Source organism: Sarcophilus harrisii, chromosome 3, assembly GCF_902635505.1.
Source record: "Sarcophilus harrisii chromosome 3, mSarHar1.11, whole genome shotgun sequence".
NCBI lineage: Eukaryota > Metazoa > Chordata > Mammalia > Dasyuromorphia > Dasyuridae > Sarcophilus > Sarcophilus harrisii.
In genome coordinates, this window is record NC_045428.1 from 454019901 (window position 1) to 454040814 (window position 20914).

The 20914-nt window shown below is 35.1% G+C and overlaps 1 protein-coding gene across 5 annotated transcripts in view; it reads left to right on the plus strand.

Moving 5' to 3' along the window:
- The window catches only part of PRDM10 (PR/SET domain 10), a 130098-nt gene that overhangs the window by 42429 nt on the left and 66755 nt on the right, over positions 1 to 20914 (plus strand). For all 5 annotated transcript variants that reach the window (XM_031960895.1, XM_031960894.1, XM_031960896.1 and 2 more), the window contains exons 3-4: positions 3670 to 3834; positions 6047 to 6106. In XM_031960895.1, the coding sequence (XP_031816755.1) occupies positions 3670 to 3834; positions 6047 to 6106 (225 nt within the window). The remainder of the gene's footprint in view (positions 1 to 3669; positions 3835 to 6046; positions 6107 to 20914) is intronic.

Sequence of the window (20914 nt, forward strand, 5' to 3'; positions counted from 1 at the left end):
TCAGGCCAAGTTCTCCATCTCAGTGCCTTCCCAAACACATCCCCCCAGGCCCAGAATGCCCTCCTTCCTACCCTCTGCCACCTCCTTCAAAGCTCACTGCAAGGGTCTCCCCTCCCATTCAGAACTGGATGTGATTTTGTGTTATTTGTATTATTTGTATCTGCAGAAATTGCTCTGCAGGATGCCTAGAGTTGGCCTTAGAGCCATAAGATGAGCTGGGTTCAAGTCGGGCCCCTGGCTGTGACCTGGACATGTCACCTAACCCTCCATATTGTGGGCCCCACTCTGAGCCACAAAGAGCTGAGGAGCCGACCTGCCATGGTTCAGGATGTTCCTGATGCCGGTGCCTCCCAGCTGCGTTCCTTATATTTTCTATGTGTCCATATGGATGCAGGTTATCTTTCCCAATAAGACCCAAGCTCCTTGAGGGCAGGGACTGTTTGGTGTATGTTTGTGCAGCCTGGGCACCAAGCATAACTCCTGCTCCAAGTGCCTATTGTTCCTAAGTGCTTGTTGATGGAGATCCTGATCTGCTCCCTCCCCCACGCTTCTCGGCCCTTGGCAGCCTGGCTTTGGCCTGCTATGGTGCAGGCTCCGCCTCGGCCTTGCTGGACCTTTGGGCCACATTGTGCTCTGTTGCTCCTTTTTCCTGCCTCTGCCCTGTGTTCTCTTCAGTCGGAGCTCTCTTTCTTGTTCCCTTTGGCATCCTGTCATTGGTGCCTTACTGCTCCTGTGCATTTGAGGAGTTCAGTGGACATGTAAGCAGGTAATTTGTGCAAGGCACTGTGCTTTTCCTTCCTTCTCAAACTATGCCTCAAACCTTGTCTTGTGCTCCTAATTCGTAGCCTCTGAGTATTGAGTCTGCTGAGTCCCACAGCTTCTATCATATTGGGCTGGGAAAGATCATCTATCAGGAAGCTTTTGTTTTACTGGAGTTAGTTATTACCACTTAAAAAATGCTTCCTAACATAGGATAGTTTATCTCTCAGACTTGCGGAGGAGGAAGAAATTTGTGACCAAAGATGAACTAGAGATCATTATTGATCACAAAATAGAAAATTTTGATTACATCAAATTAAAAAGCCTTTGTACAAACACAACTAATGTAAACAAGATTAGAAGGGAAGCAGCAAACTGGGAAAACATCTTCACAGTTAAAGGTTCTGATAAAAGCCTCATTTCCAAAATATATAGAGAACTGACTCTAATTTATAAGAAATCAAGCCATTCTCCAATTGATAAATGGTCAAAGGATATGAACAGACAATTTTCAGGTGATGAAATTAAAACTATTTCCACTCATATGAAAATGTTCCAAATCACTATTGATCAGAGAAATACAAATTAAGACAACTCTAAGATACCACTACACACCTGTCAGATTGGCTAAGATGACAGGAAAAAATAATGATGAATGTTGGAGGGGATGTGGGAAAACTGGGACACTGATACATTGTTGGTGGAATTGTGAACGAATCCAACCATTCTGGAGAGCAATCTGGAATTATGTCCAAAAAGTTATCAAACTGTGCATACCCTTTGATCCAGCAGTGCTACTACTAGACTTATATCCCAAAGAGATACTAAATACTAAATGGGCAATAGTAATACTAATACTAATTAGTCTTGCATCTCAACCTGTATATAGGACATCACTCAAATAGCCCACCAACACCTTGCATTCAACATGTTCCAGACTTTCTCCAATTTGCCCTTCTTATAATCTCCCTGTTTTTGTTGACAATAACATTATCTTTCCAGTCACCAAAGTTTGAATCCCTATCATCATTTTTGACTTTCTTCTTTTACCCTGTCTTTTTTTTTTTTCTTTTTTCCTGAGGCAGTAGGGTTAAGTGACTTGCTCAGGGTCATACAGCTAGGAGCTATTAAGTGTTTGAGGCTGAATTTGAACTCATATCCTCCTGACTTCAGGGCCAGTTCTCTCTCTACTGAGCCATAAAGCTGCCCCTTTACCCTGTCTTTTTATCAATTGTCAAGTTCTATTGATTCTAATTCCCGAATATATTTTAGAGCCATCTTTTTCTTTCTCCTTACATAGTCACGATCATCATTGTGACATTTTTCTTGTTTCTCAGGTGACAGTATTCTTTCCTTCCTTGAATTTTTTTAGGAGCACTTTGTGTGTATGGACTTATACTGTGATTCCGTGTATTGTACTTTGTTACTTGTTTCTGCACATTTCTTAAGATATCTTTATCTTTAATTTTTGTATTCCAAACACTTAATTTTTGGTTTGGCCTTGTGATTTTACTGCTAGGGGTGAGGAAATTCCCTTTACTGATTATTGTTGTCCAGTCATTTCAGTCATTTTCAATTCTTCTTGACCTCATTCAAGGTTTTTTTGGCAAAGATAGTGGAGTGGCTTGCCATTTCCTTCTCCAACCTATTTTGTTGATGAGGAAACTGAGGTAAAAAAATTGCCCAGGGTTACCCAACTAGATTTGAACTCGGGTCTTCCTGACTCTAGAGCTCCAGCTTTATCTCCACCAGTGGAGATCAGCAATTGTTCTATAGCTAAAAGCTTTAGAAGACTTCCTGGGCCACTTTGAGATTAGGTGACTTGTCTAGGATCACCAGAAATAGACTTTGAACCCATCTTTCCCAGATGCCAAGGTCCTGCTTTTTCTGTTACTTAGTAAGTGTTTTGAACTATTTTTTGAATTGGATTAAGACCAAATAGGTATCATAGTTAAGATTTCACTTATGATCCTGACTTTGAAATGATTCCATAGAGCATTTCTTTCCCTAAGTTTATACTTTTGGTAGATGATAGAGAATAAGCATTTTTAAAGCAGCTACTATGTTCCAGGTACTGTATTAAGTGCTTTACAAACATTCTCATTTGATTCTCAGAACAGCCATGGGAGGTGGGTGATAACTCCATTTTACAGTAGAGGAAACTGAGGAAGACTGCAAATGGAAAACTGAGAGGTTCAGGGACAGACTCAGATGCTGATAAGTGTCTGACACTGGGTTTGCACTCTGGTCTTGATTCCAATCCTGGCAGCCTATCTACTATCCCCTTGGTTCCCTCTCCTTTAGACATGTCCTTGTATGAATATCAGAGATCTGGTTCAATGTCGTTTTACCCTTAGGAATTAATACTGCATAATGAAAACTAGGCTTATATTTTTTAAGTCTTTGATCCTTGGGAAATATTCTATCTGCTGATAAATAAAACTTCTTTGAGAAATTGACTCCTTTTTATGTTCTAATTCTTTGTTTTGATTAGCTCTAAAGAACTTGACTTATCTTCCAATTGTGATGACTTTACAAACAATGTGGTGCTATAAAGATATATCCCAACAGTTTTGAAACAAGTAGTTTTATGTCTTTGAGAGAAATTGACTCTTGAATCTAGACACATTTGATAACATTTGTCAACCAAATCCTTAAAATTCTCAGGGAGTGATGGCCCATCTTCAATTTGGGGCCTTGTGAGTTTAATCTAGTTGTATAATGTAAAAAAATTAGTTCATTAGACCTTCCTAGTCTGCTATTTAATGCAGACATAGATCTATCAATCCAAATTCTTCTTTCATTATCCCTACTCAAGAAAACCAGCTATATATAGTCCATGGATAGTAATATGTCTTTGGGAAAGTGACTTTGGTTGTAAGAATATATTTGTCTGCTTTATTACCCCAGGTGCACTTTGTTCCTGATGGTGGAACAGTAGCTCAGATTGTGTATGGTGATGATCAGGACCGTCCACCCCAGCAGGTGGTCTACACAGCAGATGGGGCTTCTTATACTTCAGTGGATGCTCCAGAGCACACCTTAGTTTATATCCACCCTGTGGAAGCCACACAGGTATGTCAAATAAGATTTCTGGATTTCTCCCTCTTGGCTCTAAGCTAGAAAATACAAAAATTGTTTTTCATTTTAGGCAACTGGTATTCAAAAACTCAGGTCTGCAGAGGCTCTGCATAATTGTTGCCAAACATAAATGGAAAGAAAAAACATGTTCAAATTGTGCTGGTGATTTATTGATTGCATGACAGCTACTATAACAAAAACTGAAATATCTTAAAATATTTTTGAAAATTTACTTCATTAAATATTTTTCAATATTAAATTTTTTTTACAATAATTAAAAAAAATTTTTGAATCCCAAATTCTCTCCCTCCATCCTACCCTTGTCCCTCCTTGAGAATGCTGGCAATTTGATTACATTTATGCATGTGATGCTATGAAAAATGTATTTTCATTTTAGCAAAAGAAAATATAAATAAAAGAAAACAGTAAAATAAAATAAAAATAATTCCCTTTCATCCTCATTCAGAGTTTATAAGCTCTTTTTCTGGAAGTGGATAATCGGGGTTCCTTTAGAATTGTCTTAGATCATTGTCTTTATTAGAGTAGCTAAGGCTTTCACGATTGATCATCCTTTGTTGTTATTATATTCAGTGTTTTAGTTCAGCTTACTTCATTTTATACTATTTCATATGTCTCCCCAAGTGTTTTGGAAACCATTCTATTAGTCTTTTAAGTTCTAGCAAATGACACAGAACTATTAACTATCTTTGTTTTCATAAGTTTCATGCTGGCCCATGAATGCATTCTTTATGCAAGTGGTTATCAAAATAAATACCATTTCATTTGCATTAAGATTCTGGTAATATTAATTCTCCCTTATGTAACATTCAAGAGAGAGCTCAAGTTGCTCCTAAGAAGAAAGCATACTGTCAATTTCTAGAGGGACCCACTTAATGCAATACTTTTAATACTCATGAAAAATAAAATAGGCAAGACTGTTTTTGGCACGCCTGCATATTTTAACCCTTACAGTTTTTAGTGTAGAATTGTTTATATAAATAAGATTGCATGTCACATTTGTGATTGTTGAGTCTGTTTATTATTATATATTACATTAACTCTCAAGATATGTACTAGAAAATTTGATAAATCCAGAGGAAAAATCTTAAAATGCCCTGAGTTAGGGCTGAATCATAATTTTTTTCAGGTAGCATTTGTTTGTTCTATTTCTTTTTCTAAAATGAGACTGCTTAATCAATTTACTTCTTCCTCTTAATCTGGGCAAGCTATATTTTTGAAGATATTCATCCATTTCATTTAAGTTATCAAATTTATTGGCATAAAGTTGGGCAAAGTAACTCCTAATTATTGCTCTAATTTCCTCTTCATTAGTGGAAAGTTCTCCCTTTTCATTTTTAAGACTAACAATTTGATTTTCCTCTTTACTTTTTCTAATCGAATTTACCAAGGGTTTATCTATTTTGTTGGTTTTTTTCAGGTAGCGTTTGTTGCCAAAGACCTTGTTTGAATGAGTCATTAAATATAGGTCTTCTAGTTTGCGTATGGGGACTCCCTTTTAATTTAAAGGAGCCAAATATAGGCCTTCAAGTTACAGAGAGATAGATTTTAAGTAAAAATAATGAAAACATTTTTAATTATTAGAGTTGTTCAATAACCAAATAAACTGTCTCATCATGTATAGTTCTCTGCCCCTGAAGGAATTCAAGCAGAGGCAAGATTACCATTTATTGGCTTATAGATATGATTCATGCATTGAGCAAGGGAGTCCAAGAGTCTGTGATTCCATGATTAACTGATAAAACTATCTGGAAGATTTAGTAGAGTCTTAAGTTTTTAATGAAACTGCCTTGACCTAAGAGTACTTTGCATTATCTGATCCCCTATCATATTTTCATTTTGATGTGAAATGTTTTGTACTTCCTGTTCAGAATTTTTATAAACGTTTTAATTAGTTGCTACATTCAGGTAAGGCGCTGAGGTAGCTTTACTTGGATGTAAAATAGTGATATATGATATTTAGTTTGGGATAGTCATCTCATAAAATCTCTTTGGAGCCACCCAAATAAAAGGTTCTAGCCAAATGTAGGATTGTTATCTGTTTTATTTATTCATGTAGGATTATGAGTGGCTATGGTGAGAAAGAATTCTCCCAGGAATTGGTACTTAGCATAGTATAATTTTCAGTGTGGGTTGTAGGTAATCTACCTAAAGATCTATTTGATAAATATTTTTTTCTTTTGTCTAGACTCTGTTTACAGACCCAGGCCAGGTGACTTATGTCCAGCAGGATGCCACAGCTCAGCAGGTAAGAAGGTAGCCTTTTCCTTTTGCTTCTGAACAATCCAGTCATGACTACTATTTCCTGACTTGGTTTATGTTTTCTCCCTCATACATAGTTTGTATTCTCTAGGTCAGAGGTATCTTACAATAGTCCCAAGCATGGTCCCAACCAGTGTAATTGGGATATACCCAAATAAATAAAAACTTAATAAAATATAGATAATATTACATTTTAAAATTAAGCCAGCATTTGGCCCACAGGGATCCTTATGTATGGTTTAGTGGTCCCCATTTCTATTTGAATTTTACCCCACTGCTCTAGGGTAATTTTTTTTTTAAACATTGTGTAATTTCTTTAGCTCCTTCAAATTAAATCAGTCAGTTGAAAATTAAATTCCAAGTTGCCTAGTAATAAGGGAATCCACATTAGAACAGCTTTGTAATATGATAGTTTAGTTCAAAAAATTAACCGGTAAAGTAACTTTTGATTAAAGCCTCAAGAAACAATTCTGAATTTTAAGAGTTCACTTTGGGTTTTGGAAGCATTTTCAGAGTGGTATTCCCCTTGAAAAGGACTAGATTTCTATTTATATCCCGCACATAAAGCACAGTCTTGGCTTGTACCATGCAGTTTGCTGAAAGTACAGGGTATTTGTTTTTTCCTAAGGCAAACCTCAAAAAACCTTATTTTTTTTTTCTTTTATATCTAATATAGTGTATTAACTCTGGGATTTGGGGAGTAGGTTGTTTGAGGTTTTTCATGGTGTCAAATTGTTTAGAAGCCGTATAAAAATGATTGTGAAAGTGTAGAGGGAAGATAAAAGTGTTAGACTAGTGGGAATTCAAGCTAAAAACAAACACTTTCATTTTAAGTAGTATAGTACCTATATAGCTCAGCTACTTTATGTCTTGGGTGATGGGTAATAAGATTGATTTATTATGTTATTTTCCCAAAGGAATTTGATGCCTTTGTTTTCAGATTTAAAGGATAATGAATAAACTAAGGTATGATATTGAACATTGCTATGTAAGACTGTGACATCCTAAGTAATACCTTTAAGGTATTGGTCACTAGTTGAATTTATATGTTGTTGAATATGATTGAGAACTTGGAGGATCCTGTTGAAGGTTACTTCCTAATTACTTCCTTACTGTTGTCAGTTTAAAAAATGCACACACAAATTGTAAAACGAATGAAATCTAAAACAGCAGAAATAAAAGTAACTTGTTAGAATGAACTATATATATATATAACATTTCATAAGTCCTGTGCCAGAGGTTTTCTATGTATGATAGCAGATCCTTGCAGTTTGAGTCAGTTTGAAGTTTTCATTAGGTTTTGTTTGATGGCTTCTCCATTAACTGGACTCACTTTGTTTGGAGAACTTGCTTGTTCTACTCACATTCCATTTTGACTCTAAAACTGAAGTTTCTCCAATTGTTCCATTTAGTTTCTCTTTTTCATGATTTTTTTTTTTGTTGTTGTTGAGGCAATTGGGATTAAGTGACTTGCTCAGGGTCATACAGTTAAGAAGTGTTAAGTGTCTAAGGCTAGATTTGAATTCAGGTCCTCCTGACTTCAGGACTGGTGCTCTAACCACTGTGCCACTTAGCTGCCTCTTTCATGAATCTTTGAAACTTGATATTTCTGCTTTTTTTTTTTCCCCCTTCAATTCTTATTAGATAATCTTTAAGATATTTCTTCTATGCTCACTGTTTTTATAACTTTCTAAAAGCACCTGCTTTTCTATTTTTTTGCAGGGACTTAGAGATATTTTTTCTATAGAGTTCAGATCTGTTGAAATTTGACATTTTTCCTTCAGAATTTTCTGGATATTAGTCTTTTTTAGCTTCTTTCCCTTTTGATCACCTTCTATCCATGAAGTTACTTCTCTACTTCAATGGATTTGAGATTTCGTTGATGTGGATACTTCCTCCAGTGGTACAAATTATACACCATCTATATTTGTCTATCAGGTGTGACTTTTGTCTATGACTTCCTGTAATCTTCCACAGTGGGGTTTGCTTGACAGATGTGTGTGGGGATGTCCTCCTTCCTTGGCGTTATATAGATACCATGTGCTTCTCCTTTGTCCTTTGGGTCACCTTCAACTTTAATTCTAAAGTGTGGTATTTCATGACTTGTAGCCCTGAATATTATTATTATTTAAAAAAAATTTATTTTCAAAATACATATAGTTTCCAACATTCATCCTTGCAAAACCTTGTGTTCCAAATTTTTCTTTCTCTTTTCTCCTTTCCTCCCTCCCCCAGATAGCAAATAATCCAATATAGATTAAATATCTGTAATTCTTCTCAACATATTTTCACATTTATCATGCTGCACAAAAAAAATCAGATCAAAAGGGAAAAAATGAAAAATAAACAAGCAAGCAAACAACAGCAACAACAAAAGTGAAAATATTAAGTTATAATTCACATTCAGTTCCCCTCATCCTCTCTTTGGATGCATATGGCTTTATCATGAGTATATTGGAATTGGCCTGAATCATACCTAAGGTTGGAGTGACTAAAAACATAGAACCATTCCCTAGATGTTCCCGGCTACCTGTCTGACTCTGGGTGAACTTTGTCTGTGTGAGTTCTTAGAAAACATATACACACATTTCCCTTCCTCTCCTCTCCCCTCTCCCCTCCCCCTACTCCCTTTACATACACAGTGGTAGATTACCTCTGTGAGTTGTCTCTCTAGTTGAATACCTTAGACTGGGCAAATAAGCATATGCTGATCTATTTGATTTTTAGAGAATGGCTAGATGAAACTTTTTTGAGTGATTGCAGATCTCATTTAGAAGGTTCTATAGTGTTTTATGTTTTTTATACATTCAGTGCAACATCACCTGCCTGCAAGATCTTCCGGAAGACTTTATTATCTGTAGAATATCACTTTTCTATTTCTTGGACAGTCCTCCATAATAGCATCAGGGCCAGTTCTCTATCCACTGAGCTATCTAGCTGACCCTTTATCCTGTCTTTTTATCAACTGTCAAGTTCTGTTGATTCTAATTCTCAAATATAGTTTAGATCTATGCTTTTCTTTCTCCTTACATAGCCACGATCATCATTGTGACATTTTTCTTGTTTCTCAGGTGACAGTATTTGTTCCCTTCTTGAATTTTTTTAGGAGCATTTTGTGTGTATGGATTTATACTGTGATTCCATGTATTGTACTTTGTAAAATTACTTGTTTCTGCACATTTCTTGAGATATCTTTAATTTTTGTATTCCAAACACTTTTTTTTTTGTATTCCAATTTTTTATTTATTTATTTTTTTTTGCTGAGGCAATTGGGGTTAAGTGACTTGCCCAGGATCACACAGCTAGGACATGTTAAGGGCCTGAGGCTAGATTTGAACTCGGGACCTCCTGACTTCAGGGCTGGTGCTCTATCCACTGTGCCACTTAACTGCCCCTTTCATGAATCTTTGAAACTTGATATTTCTGCCTTTTTTTTCCCCTTCAGTTCTTACTAGATAATCTTTAAGACATTTCTTATGTCTTAATAGAACAACACTTAATAGAGCAAAGGTACCCCACTTTTCTTCTCCCCATCCTCCTCCTTCTCCTGTTGAAAACAAGCATTTTTTACTCTATTACCTCCTAAAACAGTCCTAAAAAATTCTTGATCTTAGATTCTCTTTAGAGCTCTAGTTTTGTTTTTCCAATTGTCTATTAGATTATTTCAGAGATACCATGCAGGCTCTAAAATTCTCTATGTCCAAAACTGAACTCATTATCTTTTCTTCCAAACCCACCTTCTAACTTTCCCTTTTTATTTTTTACTTAAGTAATTTTAAATTCCACTGACACTGGAATACCCACACCTTGTACATAAGAAGGAGGCTAATTTGCTGCTAAGAGATAACATGAACCTTGTTTTGTTTCACCTTGATTTTTTCTGAAATGTTTATTTGTATAGGAAGGCGGTTTGTTGTTTCATGGTCATAGAAACCAATTTATTAGAATGATTTTCTATATATCTCCTCCTTTTCATGGCCAAATGCCTGGAAGGAGCTATTTGTATCCATTACCTGTATTTCCTCTTCCCTTATTTATTGCTAGTCATTTGCAATCTTTTTTTTTTTCTTGATTTAATTTCTCTATTGAATGATCTCTTTAATTGCCAAATTTGATGATCCTTTCATGATCCTTTCTCAGTCCACATCTTTTCTTGACATCTTTGTAGCATTTGAAACTGTTAAGTACCCTCTCTTCTTAGATACTTTGTTCTTTTGTATTTTTCTAAGCATTATTCTCTCCTGCTTCTCCTTTAATCTGTCTGATTTTTAATCTATCCCCTTTAATTGTCCTCAGTCTCCTTTGTTGCTATGTCATTTATATTATGTCCCTCAATATTGTGTGTATTCTCAAGACTGTAGCCTTCTATTATTTTCTGCATTGACTCTTTTAAAAAATAAATAAATTAATTGATAGCATTCTTTTTTGAAATTTTGATTTCCAACTTCTGTTCCTCTCTTCAGTAGCATTCCTGCATATTGAAAAGCCAAGCAATATGCTATCAATTAGATAGTGCATTTACTCTTGATTACTTCTTCAGTCTTTATTCAGAATATTTTCGATCTTAAATTCTCTCCAGAGCTCTAATTATGTTTTTCCAGTTGTCTATTAGATTATTTCAGAGATATCATGCAGACATCTAAAATTCACTATTTCCAAGCTGAACTCATTCTTTTTCCCCAAAGCCACCTTCTAACTTCCCTTTTTTATTTTTTAATTAATTTTATTTTTCCAATTACATGTGAAAACAATTTTTTAACATTTATTTTTATTAATTTTTTAATTTTTAAAGCTTTGTATTTTCAAAACATATGCATAGTTTTCAACATTCACTTTTGCAAAACCTTGTGTTCCAAATTTTTTTCTCCCTCCCTTCTCCCCATCCTCTCTCTCAGATGGCAAGTAATTCAGTATATGTTAAACATGTGCAATTCTTCTATCTATATTTCCACAATTATCATGCTGCACAAGAAAAATCAGATCAAAAAGGAAAAAAATGAGAAAGAAAACAAAATGCAAGCAAATAACAAAAAAAGTGAAAATACTATGTTGTGATCTACACTCAATTTCCACAATCCTCTTTCTGGATGCAGATGGCTCTCTCTCTCACAAGTCCATTGGAACTGACCTTTATCACTTCCCTGTTGAAAAGAGCCAAATCCATTAGAATTGATCATTGTATAATCTTGCTGTTGCTGGGTACAATGATATCCTGGTTCTATTCACTTCACTCAGCATCAGTTCATGAAGGTCTCTCCAGGCCTTTCTGAAATCATCCTGCTGATCATTTCTTATAGAACAAGAATATTCCATAACATTCATAGACCATAACTTATTTAGCCATTCTCCAACTGATGGGCATCCATCCACTCAGTTTCCAGTTCCTTGCCACTACAAAAAAGGCTGCTACAAACATTTTTGCACATTAACATTTACTTTTTTAAAGTTTTAGAGTTCCAAATTCTCTCTTTATTTCTTCTCTCCCCTCTCTCCCTTTTTCTTGGTAAGGCAGACAACTTGATAAAGGTATTTATGAGTAGTAATGCAAAACATTTTCCTATTTCCATATGACTAATCATGTTGTAAAAGAAAACCAAAAGAAAAATACATTCACAAAAAATAAAGTGAACAATAGTATGCTTTGATCTGTATTTAGATTCTTCTCAGTTAGAATTTTTCATGATAAATCCTTTGGAATTGTCTTGAATCTTTATATTGCTTAGAATAGCTTAAATCATTCATACAGTGGATCATTGTACACTATTGCTGTTATAGTGTACAATGTTCTCCTGGTTCTGTTCACCTCACTTTGAATCAGTTTACTTAAGTCTTTTCAGGTCCTTTCTCTTTTTGTTGAGGGCATAGTTTCTTTCCTTATTGAGCTTTGTATCCTCAACATTATCCTTGGCTTTCCCCTACTTATTCTCTATATCCAATCAGTTGCCAGTTCTACCTGCACAATCTTTCTCCCACATATTCTCTTTTTTCTACTCAATACCTCAGTTCTGGCCCTCTTCACTTATTTTGTGAATTATCATGGTAGCCTTCTAAATGGTCTCAATACTTCAAATCTGTTCTTCAATCTAACTTACACATCACTGCCAAAATGTTTTTTTTTTTCTATAATATTTTTCATGTCATTTCCATATTCAGAAAACTGAAATAGCTTCCTATTTCTTATAGAATCAAATAAAAGCTTCTCTGTTTTAACTTTTGAAGCCTTTCACAACCTGACCTCTACCTACTTTCCCAGATTTATAATACATTATTCCCTTTCATGTACACTATGATCTAGTCATACTGTCTTTTAGTTTCTATGACCTTCCATCTTCTATCTCTTTGCCTTTGCATGAGCTATTTCCCACAAATAAAATATACTTCCTCTTAATCTCTATTTCACAGAACACCTTGCTTTCTTTAGATATACCTTCTACTGAAACCTTTCTTAATTCCTAATGAATTCATCTACAAAACTTTTACCTTTATTTATTTTTACATATATATTATATAATAAATATTTGTGTATGTTTTCTATACACATAGATATATTTAGGGATAAATATGTATATATGTATATATTTTGGGAATCTTTATATATGGGAAGTCTCTATATACATATAGTATATATATGCACATACATGTATATGTGTATATGTATATGTGTGTGTCTATATAATATAGAATGTAAATTTTTGAGGATGAGAACTTTTTCTTTGTATCCCCTGCACCTAACACAATGCCTGGCACATAGCAGGTACTTCATAAATGCTTATTAATTGATTTATCAAATTTCAAATTATTACTGATGAGCAGTTTTTATACCTGTGCCTTGAATTTGTGTAGAATACATGAACTAAATCAGGGGTCCTCAAACTATGGCCCGCAGGCCAGATGCATCAGTTTAAGACAATTATCCCCCTCATCCAGGGCTTTGAAGTTTCTTTATTTAAAGGCCCACAAAACAAAGTTTTTGTTTTTACTATAGTCCGGCCCTCCAACAGCCTGAGGGACAGTGAACTGGCCCCCTATTTAAAAAGTTTGAGGACCCCTGGTCTAGATGTTTCTACATTGGCATTCTTCCAGTTCTATTCATTTTAGTTGCTATCATTCAGTTTGCATTGAGGTATAATTTTGTCTTGGTGTAGAGTCATATCCCCTCAGATTTGAAGGTGTTTTTTTAGACTCTATGTTAATCCCCATCATTGAAACTATATTCTTGGGGCAGCTAGATGGCACAGTATATAGAGCACCGGCCCTGAAGTCAGGAGGACCTGAGTTCAAATTTGATTTCAGACACTTAACATTTCCTAGCTGTATGACCTTAGGTGAGTCACTTAACCCTAGTAGCCTTAACCAAGGGAAAAAAAAAAAAGGAACTTCATTCTTGACAGGTGATCATCTGACTTTTACTTGAATGCCCTTCTCATTAAGTAAATCCATTATTTTACTGGATTGGTTTAATTATTGGACGTCATTTCCTTATTTTGAAGCAAAAACAGTGTATCTGGACCTTCTACACATTAATCCTATTTCTTCTCTTTGGACCTATACAGAATAAACCTAATCCTTCTTCCACATAATAGTTCTTCAAAAAGTTGAAGAAAGCTGTGTCCAGCACAGTTATTTAAGGGAGTGTTTTTGATGATGTTTTTTCTAAGTCTTCTTTTTCCACACTAAACACCCACATATTCAACTAGTCCTTCCTTATGTGACTTAGTTTTAAGTCTCCCCATATTCCTGGTCATTCTTCTTTTAACATTTTCTAGCTAACAGTGCTCCTCATTAAATAGGGTGTCCAGGAGTGATCACAATTCTTTACTTGAAGTAATTTGATTGAAACAGAATAAACTGTTAACTCTGACTATATCTAAGTGAATTATCTGTCTGACCTAAAACTCTCCTATAAGAATAACATGAGAGAAGAGGTCAAATTCCTTGCCTGAATTCAGATTTTGTGTTAACATCATTCCATTGATCTACCAATTTGATAAACCTGCTACAAAAGGAAGTGAAATTATTTTGACATGAATTGTTCTATACAAACTCATACTGACTTCTGGTGATCAGAAATTCTCTGCTTAATTTATAATATGTTCATTAAATGCCAGTTAAGAAGATCTTCTACAACTTAATTGGGGAGGGATGGTAAGATACTGATCTTTTGTTTTCAGAATCTACATTCCCATTTTTGAAGATTGGTAAAGCATGTATTATCCCTTTCCTCTTCTCTACAATTCTACAACTCTCAGAGGTTCACATTTGCAAGTTCTTTCAGATCCTTGGATATTATTTGTTTGGGTCTAATAGCTTGGTAAACTCATGTAAAACATTGCATTTGAGTAGATAACTTCTAGATCTATATATCTAGCCTTAATCTTTGCCTTCAATTCCTGCTTTGTAATTTTCCCTGTTTACTAGATTCCTTCCTTTGGATAATCCATGAATCCCTTAGACTTTTATAGTGCTATCCTTTACCACAGGATTGGGGTCTACCTAGCCTGCTGGAAGTCCTTTTCTAGATCTCTTAACATTGTATGGATGTAATTAGTGCAGCGTGTGGCCTATCCCACTGTCCAGCTATTGTTCTTGATATATGAATATTTCTATTTTTTTCCTGGTCATACAATTTCTGATGACATAGTATTAAAAAAGATGAGTTGTGTACACTAAATGCTGCAGCTTGATCACATCCACCTCGTCATTGTCTGTAGGTGGTTGTCAATTTTAATTCCTTTGAGACTGAGGATTCTATGACTCAGAGCCATGAAGCATCAGCTCAAGCTAAATATTTCTAACAACTAAATTGTTACTTTTATAGATTTATCTTTTTTTGTTGATGATTTCATCATTCATCTAGTCCTGATTTCAAACCTCAGAGACTGATTCTTTCCTCTTTCTCGACAGTGTAAAATCAGTTTGCTAGTTCAGTTTATTGTGCTTTCATAGTAATTTAATTCTTAACCTGTTTTCAGACCTTATGCCACAATTCTGTTGAATTGGTATTTCTTACTTTCTAGCCAAACTTTTAATTAAATTTTTTCAAATAAATATTCACCAAAATGTTTGTAAAATGTCTTTCATCTCTTTGTCAGTTAGTCAATAAACATTTATTAATCAACTATTGGGTCCAGGCACTGGTTTAAGCATGAAGAATACAAGAAAGGTACAAGACAATCCTTACTCTCAAGAAGCTCACAGTCTAATGAGAGACCACATGCAAACGACAATACACAAATAAGACCATAAAGGATAAACTGACGGTCAACAGAAGGCAATAGAAGTAAGAGAAATTGGGAAAGGCTTCCAATAGAAGGTAGTATTTTAACTGGGACTTAAAGAAAACCAGGAAAACCAGGAGGTTGAGATGAAAAGGGAAAAAGTTCCAGATGAGAGACCTTTTAAAAATATTTTGGTGAAGGAGATCATTATACACTCAACAACAATACCAAATGAGTATATATTCTGATGGAAGTGGATATCATCGACAATGAGAAGATCCAATTCAGTTCCAATTGATCAATGATGGACAGAATCTGCTACACCCAGAGAAAGAACACTGGGAATTGAATGTGGACTACTTGCATTTTTATTTTTCTTCCCAGGTTATTTTTACCTTCTGAATCTGATTTTTCTTCTGCAATAAGAGCCTGCACAGATCTGTACACATATATTGTATTTAAGATATACTTTAAGATGTTTAACATGTATGAGACTGCCTGCCATCTAGGGGAAGTGGTGGAGGGAGGGAAAGGGAAAAGCTGGAACAGAAGTGAGTGCAAGGAACAATGTTGAAAAATTACCCATGCATATGTTCTGTCAAGCAATAATAAAAAAAGCTATAATATATATAATATAATATAAAAGCTTAAATAAAAAATATTTTGGTGAACATTTATTTGAAAAAATATAACTATAGGTTTAATAGCCACCAACAAATTCTGTTCAAGCATTTGCTGAACACCATTTATGTGCAACTATAAACAGTATAGATATTGTTGGTCTGATTACAGTTGAAATATGTTTGAGGAGCTCTGTTAGGTGTTGTTGAGACCAAGACAAAAAAAAAAAAAAAAAAAAAGCAAACCCTTCCTTCAGATGCTTACATTCTAAGGAGAGGGGTAGGTCAGGGAGTATTCTAGGTGAGCAGCTACAGAATAATTTGAGGAGACAGATTGCACTAACAGCTGAAATAGGATCATGATACTGATATCAGTTAGATCAGTTAGAAAGCTGTTGGAATAGTCTAGACAAGAAGTTATAAGGGCCTCAGTGGGGGTATTAACTTTATGAGTGGAGAGAAAGGGATTCATAGGGGAATTATTGTGGAGTTAGAATTGGTAATACTTGGAAATTGAGTATACATCAAGGTAAGGGAGAGGGAAGAGTAGATAGCTGAATTTGAAAACCTCGTCACTGAAAGGATGGTTGCCCTTGGTGATAAATAGAAACATAGGGAAGACAGAGTGGTAGTCAGGTTATTTTTTTTTTCAAGTAGTAATCAGAGGAACCAATTGAACAGAACTAGATCTTTGGGGAATTGGGCTTTAACACCTCTCTTTCCTAGAATATTATAATCCTAATGTTTTCAAAGAACGTTAGTCTTCCTCTAATGTATTGTATAATAATATGATTATGAAGAAAATTTAGAGAAAATGACATGCTGATTATAATATTTAGTGGTCTTTTCAGTTTATATAAAGGCTTAGCATCCTGTATGAATCCAGTTCTTGTTTGTTTTTTGTTTTTAGCAGCAGTCATTTTTGAATGGTTTGCCAATGATACTAGCTCTAAATATCTGTATTGATAAGAGCTAGGATTGCTTTTTTTCCCCGATACATTTCATATAGATTGAAAGCATTAAATTTAGTCTTTTTTTTTTTTTTGCCAACTAGATCCTTCAAAACTGATTAAAACGAATTCCTCTCAGGAACAATCTTTTTTTTTTTTTTTTTTAATAGCTTTTTATCTATAAGATATATGCACGGGTAATTTTTTTCAGCATTGACAATTGCCAAACCTTTTGTTCCAATTTTCCCCCTCCTCAGACCCCTCCCCACCATGGCAGGTACACTAATACATGTTAAATATGTTAAAGTATATGTTAAATACAATATATGTGTGTGTATATATATATATATATATATATATCCATAGTTATTTTGCTGCATAAGAAGAATCAGACTTTGAAATAATGTACAATTAACCTATGAAGGAAATCAAAAATGCAAGTGGACAAAAACCGAGGGATTGGAAATGCTATGTAGTGGTTCACACTCATTTCCCAGAGGTTTTTTTTTTTTTTGCTGGGTATAGTTGGTTCTATTGATTATTGAACAGCTGGAACTGATTTGGTTCATCTTATTGTTGAAGAGAGACGTGTCCATCAAAATTGATCATCATATAGTATTGTTGTTGAAGTATATAATGATCTCCTGGTCCTGCTCATTTCACTTAGCATCAGTTCACGTAAGTCTCTCCAGGCCTTTCTGAAATCCTCCTACTGTTCATTTTTTATAGAATAATAATGTTCCATAACATTCATATACCACAATTTATTCAGCCATTCTCCAATTGATGGGCATCCACTCAGTTTCCAGTTTTTGACCACCACAAGAGGGCTGCCACAAATATTTTTGCACATACAGGTCCCTTTCCCTTCTTTAAGATCTCTTTGGGGATATGAACAGACAATTCTCAGATGAAGAAATTGAAACTATTTCTAGTCATATGAAAAGATGCTCCAAGTCATTATTAATCAGAGAAATGCAAATTAAGACAACTCTAAGATACCACTACACACCTGTCAGATTGGCTAAGATGACAGGAAAAAATAATGATGATTGTTGGAGGGGATGCGGAAAAACTGGGACATTGATGCATTGTTGGTGGAGTTGTGAACGAATCCAACCATTCTAGAGAGTAGTTTGTAACTATGCTCAAAAAGTTATCAAACTGTGCATACCCTTTGATCCAGCAATGTTACTACTGGGATTATATCCTAAAGAGATACTAAAGAAGGGAAAGGGACCTGTATGTGCACGAATGTTTGTGGCAGCCCTTTTTGTAGTGGCTAGAAACTGGAAACTGAGTGGATGGATGCCCATCAGTTGGAGAATGGCTGAATAAATTGTGGTATATGAATATTATGGAATATTATTATTATTATTATTTATTTAATAGCCTTTTATTTACAGGTTATATGCATGGGTAACTTTACAGCATTAACAATTGCCAAACCTCTTGTTCCAATTTTTCACCTCTTACCCCCCACCCCCTCTCCTAGATGGCAGGATTCTAGGCCTTTCTGAAATCATCCTGTTGGTCATATGGAATATTATTGTACTGTTGGTCATATGGAATATTATTGTTCTGTAAGAAATGACCAACAGGATGATTTCAGAAAGGCCTGGAGAGACTTACACGAACTGATGCTGAGTGAAATGAGCAGGACCAAGAGATCATTATATACTTCAACAACAATACTATATGATGACCAGTTCTGATGGACCTGGCCATCCTCAGCAATGAGATCAACCAAATCATCTCCAATGGAGCAGTAATGAACTGAACCAGCTACGCCCAGAGAAAGAACTCTGGGAGATGACTAAAAATCATTACATTGAATTCCCAATCCTTATATTTATGCCCACCTGGAATTGTCTTTGATCATGGTATTCTGAGAATAGACAGTTTATCATCGTATAAAAATGCTTTTCTTTGTATTTTTCTGGTTCTGCTCACTTTGGAGCACTTCATTTTACATCAGTTCATATAGGTTTTTCAGGTTTATCTGAAATCATGCTTGGGAAATTACTTTATTGTACAAAGACTTCTTTGTAATGGTATTTAATATGATGGAATTTTACCCATAAATACTGATGCATAAGTTCAATTAGAAATTCTTCAGGTGCTTATGGAGTTCCAAGAACTCTCCAAATTTTTCTCTCTTTCTTTCTTTCTCTCTCTTTTTCTTTCTTTCTTTCTTTTCTTTCTTTTTCTCTCTTTTTCTTTCTTCCTTCCTTTCTCTCTCTCTCTCTCTCTCTCTCTCTCTCTCTCTCTCTCTCTCTCTCTCTTTCTTGTTGTTTCTCAAATTTTAATAGAAATCTACTTGGGTTTGGTTTGGTTTGGTGCTAAGGAAAATTTGTACTCTAGTCATTGGTGAGTATAGTAAGTAGCAGTAATGGCGCAAATCTACTTAGTGTTTTATCTTATATAGTACTTTATAGTTTTCCTTTTCTCACAATGGCCTGTTATGTAGTATTAATATACCCATTTGACAGAAGGGGAAACTGAGGATTAGAATTTGGGACTTGACCAAGGCAACATGACTAGAGTAAACTTTGAGTCTTTGGGTAGCTATGTGGTACAATGTCAGTGCAGAGCACCAGGCTTGGAGTCAAGAAGATCTAAATTCAAATCCAGCACTATTTATTAGCAATTCTGCTCTGTGCAAGTCACTTAATTCTGTTTGCTTCAGTTTCCTCATCTGTAAAAATAACTGGGGAAGGAATTGGCAAACCAATCCAGTATCTTTGCCAAGAAGACTCCAAATAGGGTCACAAAGAGTTGGACAGCCCTGAAATGACTGAACAACAACAAAAGAAATTAAACTGTAGATTTTGGAGTGGATAGAGTTTTGGATTTTGAGTCATGAAGACCTGAATTCAAATCCTTTCTCACATATTTATTAACCCTGTAACCCAGGCTTAGTCATAGCCTCTTTCAGAACCAGTTTTCTTATTTGTAAAAGGGAATAATATAGTATCTCTCTCAGGGTTGTTGTGAGACTAAATAAGTAAAGTGATTTGCAAATCTTAAAGCATGGTAAAAAGGGTAACTACTATTATTAATTATTATTATAATCTTTTAATTCCACTGAATTGCATTTTTTTCTATAAAACAGTATCAGGAACTATCAGGTCAGCATTTTCATTGTCACACACTATCAGTCTGTCCTGCTTTTGTTTGGAAGGGCATCTCTCTTTCTCTCTCTCTCTCTCTCTCTCTCTCTCTCTCTTTCTCTCTCTCCTTTTCTGAGGTAATTGGGGTTAAATGACTTGCCCAGGGTCACACAGCTAGGAAGTGTTAAGTGTCTGAGACCAGATTTGAACTGGGGTCCTCCTGACTTCAGGGCTGATGCTCTATCTACTATGTCACCTAGTTGCCCTAGAAAGTCAAGTTTTTTCTTGACTGAACTTGATAAATTAGGAGAGAAATCTGAAGACATAGTTTTACAAAGCTAGGTAAGGGATTTGTTCTTTTAAGTTATGGCAGATTTCTGTTTTTGATTTTTTTTTTCTCCCTTAGTAATAGAAAAATAGTTTTGAAATCTTGTTTCATTATATGCATTTCCTAATCCTTAGGGAAGACATCTGTATCCTCCAGATAGAGGTAGGAACACAATCTCTCCTTTGTACTTTGAGATAGGCAAGTCCAACTCCCTATAGACACTGAAAAGAGAATGTATTGCCTTGATAATTGGCCTCTGTAGGACTCATGGAGTGTTTTGTTTGCATTTGCTGTCATCCAATATAATTTGGCATTACATCTTTCAGAGAAACTGGGTCTTCACATACTTTTATGTAGTTTCAAAAGATAATTGTAGAAAATGGGCATTAAAAGAAATTAAAAACCCCTAATATTCCATAAGTTGTAGCAGCAGAAATTATTTTGGCCATGTTGGCATGCTAAAAGACAGAAAAAAGACTTTATATTTTCTAGCAGGTTTATGCATTACATTGTTAATGCTTGCCTATCATAGTCTGAACAGGGGCTGTCTCCATAAACATAATAC